This window comes from Euphorbia lathyris, chromosome 2 (genome assembly GCF_963576675.1).
Source record: "Euphorbia lathyris chromosome 2, ddEupLath1.1, whole genome shotgun sequence".
Classification (NCBI taxonomy): domain Eukaryota; kingdom Viridiplantae; phylum Streptophyta; class Magnoliopsida; order Malpighiales; family Euphorbiaceae; genus Euphorbia; species Euphorbia lathyris.
In genome coordinates, this window is record NC_088911.1 from 85,818,043 (window position 1) to 85,822,337 (window position 4,295).

General features: G+C 39.2%; 1 protein-coding gene across 2 annotated transcripts; it reads right to left on the reverse strand.

The window, feature by feature from the left end:
- Positions 1-2,180: 2,180 nt before the first annotated feature.
- On the reverse strand, positions 2,181-3,912 carry LOC136220651 (basic leucine zipper 34-like). 2 transcript variants are annotated; one of them, XM_066008448.1, is made up of 4 exons: positions 3,292-3,912; positions 3,119-3,212; positions 2,923-3,049; positions 2,181-2,853 (listed from the first exon to the last, which is right to left on the reverse strand). In XM_066008448.1, exons 1-4 carry the CDS (start codon positions 3,858-3,860, stop codon positions 2,729-2,731), a joined length of 915 nt encoding a protein of 304 aa, XP_065864520.1. In that variant the 5' UTR covers positions 3,861-3,912; the 3' UTR covers positions 2,181-2,728. The 2 variants fall into 2 exon arrangements, with proteins under 2 accessions (XP_065864520.1, XP_065864521.1); XM_066008449.1 differs by having other exon boundaries at positions 2,183-2,853; positions 3,119-3,209; positions 3,292-3,911.
- Positions 3,913-4,295: the final 383 nt, after the last annotated feature.

The following is a 4,295-nucleotide window of genomic DNA, read 5'->3' on the forward strand; positions in this document are numbered from 1 at the left end:
GTGGCGGAGAGCACGCTGAAACACGGTGCCGCCAGCAGCGAAACAATTCCATGTTAAGATCTTCATCATATAAAGAATTCAACGAGAACCACAGACCCCAGCAAATTAGACAGTGTATAGAGGGCTTTCCCCTTCCACTCCTCTTCCCTTTAGCTTCTCCCGATCCTTCAGTATTTGGCTAAGTTTATCATCTCGTCTCGATCCGGTATCACTCTTCTCTCTGTTCTGGTCAACCGGTTGTAATGCCAGCCTGGTTTCAGTTTCAACTCTAACTCTCTTTCCCCTACTCTTGCTGTTCATACTGATTTCCATTGGTTCCTGGATTGTTATATTCTCATCATTCATGCAGAATTCCCGACTCTCCGGTGCAAGGCTCCCAAACGGGTTGTTATCACAGAGGTTATGATTATTAGGGACCTTCGATGATGTCCCTGAGGAAGCCCTCGACCCTTTCCATAGAACTGACTTGTTGACTCTGTTTGTCCTATTTTTGTCTGATGTATCAGCCTGGGCTCCAAATCCTGCAAAGTTGTTCATTGACACTTGCTTCCCCTTCCCTAACGGTTCGAACGGATTAGGGTTCTGGTGGTTTCCTGGCTCATCGGTTCCCTTCTCTCCCAATCGGCTCTCCCGGACACGGGGGTTGAATTTCCTACTAGGCACAATCATCCACGGTCTGTAGTCCTCAGGCGGATCCCGTGCTAGGCTGGTTTCTTGGTTTTCTGGTTCCCTTTCCTCAGTCGTTTTACTGCTTTCAGTTCTTAAGCTGTTCTCGTTTTCTATTATCATCTCGCTTGTGACTTCTTTTTCTTTGGTGGGTATCGCACTAGGCCATCCGCACTCTGCCTTCAGGTGCCCATATCTACCACAGTTTGTGCAAGCTATATGCAGTCCCTCATACTCCACCCTCTGGATATCTCTTTCCAGCTCAAACTGTGCTACAAGTGGCTTTTGCAGGTTGATTTTGACACAGACGCGAGCAAATCGTCCCCTGGCCTTTTGGGCAGTATTCTCGTCAACCCTGACTGGCTTACCAATTGTTTCTGCAATCCCAAGCAATACATCCACATCATAGTAAAGGAGAGGGAGTTGAGGAAATCTTACCCATACCAGAGATGTTTCCACACAAGCAGCACTTGGATTGAACTCAACATCCCAGGTTCTGACTGTTAGGTAGTGTCCCTGTATTAGCCAGGGGCCATCATTGATGACGTGATCCCGGTCCAATTCGTTATCAAATTGCACTATGTGAAAACCCTCTCCAATGTCCATCATGTTAAAACCTGCAATTGGTTTCCAGATTTCTGTAACTCGTCTCTGCAGCGCCACATACCCTAGGTTTCTTCCTAGTAGCTTGATAACAAGTGCCTTCTCCCATGGTTTGCTCAATTTCTTTTTGAGCCCAGCATCAATTGTAACTCGCGGGCGAAGGGGGTTCGAACTTAGGAAGTCAATTTTGAGCAGCCCAGCAGCTCTGAGATCAGTTCTGATTCGAGGTGGAGAGAGAGCGTCCTTAGCTTCTGCAATTTCTTTCCATGATCGACGGGCGGGGCCATACTCGGGGGAAGATGAGTTGCCGGATAAGTCAGGCGGGACGGGAACCGGTGGCCGGAAGGGGGAAGAAGCAGGCGCCTCCATGGGTGCCTCAAGAGTTTCGTCGACTGGGAGATTAATTGTATCTATTGTTTCTCTTGATTCTAATATAAATTTATATGTTCAGCAAAAAGAATATATATAAATTTATATGAGGTTTTTTTTTTACTTTTTACTATTTATTTTCTTTTAATTGAATATATAGAGTAAACAAAAATATACGACTTTGTTTGGTAAAAAGTTTTTTAGGTAATATTAAGGTTTAAGTTATTTTAGAGGTTTTGACTAGTAAAACCTCTAACAGTGGTGTTTGGTGAATAGAGATTTGAAAGAGATTATTTGATCTGAAAAACTAATTTTGGAAAGACTGATTTTAAGAGTTTTTTCAATTAATTTATTGCTTAGTCTCTTTTGAATCACATTTTTGCCTTGAATTAAAACATCTAACCCGAAATAAAATCTTTAACATGTCTTTATTTATCGTTTTACATAAATAACTATTAACAATCAGTTAAAGTTTTACCAAAAAAATTTACATAATCATTTAATCAAATTAGTTAACCAAGAAAACAATCAGCTACCAAACATCTATTTTTGCCAAACAGAACAACACCAAGTTGAGGTGAATTAAGAAGAAATCAAATATTGTACAACCTCCAATAAAATTAAGAAAAAGAAAAGGCTTGATCACATGAACAAGTTACAAGCCCAACAAATAGATTAGGATTAGGGAAAAAGAAAAACATAACATCCTTACCCTAGACAAATTAATGACAACTTCCCCCTTTTTTGCATTCCGATGCAAACCCCACTCCACTTCCAAAAGATTAATTTTTTTTTTTCTTTTTGGTTACATAAAAAAATTAATTTCAATCATTAAAAATTACATCAAATCAAACAATGAATACAACAGAAAAGAAAAAAAAAATAGAAGTGAAAAATTAGAAACCTAAAATAAACAAAATTGTTAAAAAGTTGTAAGGCAGGCAGTTCCCTTTTCCAATAATAGGAGTCCACGTGCCGTTTGTCATGGGTATAGGACCCACTGTAAAAGAGACATGTCACGTGAAACTCCAGCTTAGCACCAGAAAATGCATTAGAACCACTCACTCTTTTTTCATTTTAATAATTATTATTAGCTGAGAAGAAGCTCCTGCTTTTGCTCCTTATGATGCATTGTATTCATCTTGTTTATGCTTTGTTGCTGATGATATACTTGCCTTAGCCTCTCTATTTCCTTCTTCAATGCCTCCTGATGTGCTGCATTAATCCATCACTAATTAGATCATTACTAGTAATTAATTAGTAGTTAATTAATGGGTTACCTACCATCTTTGAAAATCTTGTCTTGAGCCAAAGCAGCAATCCTTTGCTTTAAAGCACCATTATCCACATTCAGAATCAATCTCTGATGGTCCAGATATGCCACTCTTGGTGACAGTGCTGATACTTCCGTCTTCAAATTCAAAACTATATGTTAATAATAATATTATCTTCTCAAATAAAAAAGAATTCATTAATGTACCTGCAAAGTGGTGACACTTCGTTCCAGCTCTGAAATGTATTGTAATTTCCTCACTCTTGACCTTTGTGCAGACTGCCGATTTGCCAGTATTCTACTAAATAAAAATGACAATCCATAATTCATATATCTACACTATCCAAATAAATAACGAGATTTGCATGTTATGTTAGTACCTTTTTACCCTCTTGGGATCTGTAATTACAGGGTCACCATTGGAATAATAATTTGATGAGAATTGTTCTTGCTTGCATGAGCTCTCAACCTCACCTGGCTCACTCTTCGTTACCTGCTGCTGCTGCTGTTGTTGATCTAACACCGTTAATGTCTTCTCATCGTTGTTGCTGTTTTGATCCGACGGCGTTGACGGGTTTGACGTAGTTGGCGGCAATGACAAGCTCGACATCTCGTCGGCGAACATCGACATCAGTTGCTCATCGTCCAACCTCTCAAATCCGAGATTTTCCGACATCAGCCCATTCGGGTAATTGCTTTTCTTGTTGTCGTTTTGATGGCATTCTTCGACGAACGGCATCGTATTTGTTTCGAGGAATGCAATTGAATCGCTGATTGAGCGGCGGTGGACTCCACGTTTGCTGGAAGAGAAGTCCAAGAAGTCGTCCCAGGAAGGGTTTTGATTCTCAACGGCGGCGGCGGCGGCGGTAGTACATTTTGAGATTGTTTGGTGGAGGAATGGAGGCCAATTTGGAGTCATGGTAGGTATTTTAGGAGGCAATTGAGCCATTTACTCTCTTTTTCTACAAAGATTCTAAACCCAATATAAAGATTGATCAAATTTTGGTATTTATAATATCTGTATGTATATATGCTTCAGAATGAGAGACTTACTTAGTAAGGTATTATACATTATTACATACACACACTAAATTATATATATAAATTTAGGGTTAAGGTGCAAAAATACCTCTAACGTTTTGGGTTAGGAGCAATTTTACCCCTAACGTCTAAAATGGTGCAATTTTGCCCCTAACGTTTGTAGCCAAGAGCAATTTTACCCCTAACGTTAGTAATTTGGGTCAATTTCAGACACTATTATAAAACACACATATTTTCATTCATTATTTTGCACCAATTGCATATCAATTCATTTTAAAAAAAGGATTTCATGTTTTTTGTAATTTAATAATAGAATTGGAGATTAATATTTATAAATTCGGTG

Excerpts from the sequence above, each read along its gene's own strand:
- LOC136220651 (XM_066008448.1), bottom strand. The coding sequence starts at position 3,860 with ATGGCTCAATTGCCTCCTAAAATACCTACCATGACTCCAAATTGGCCT. Across the intron at positions 3,213-3,291 it reads GATCCCAAGAGGGTAAAAAG|TAGAATACTGGCAAATCGGC; the intron begins GTACTAACATAA and ends ATTTTTATTTAG. Across the intron at positions 3,050-3,118 it reads GAAGTGTCACCACTTTGCAG|ACGGAAGTATCAGCACTGTC; the intron begins GTACATTAATGA and ends TTGAATTTGAAG.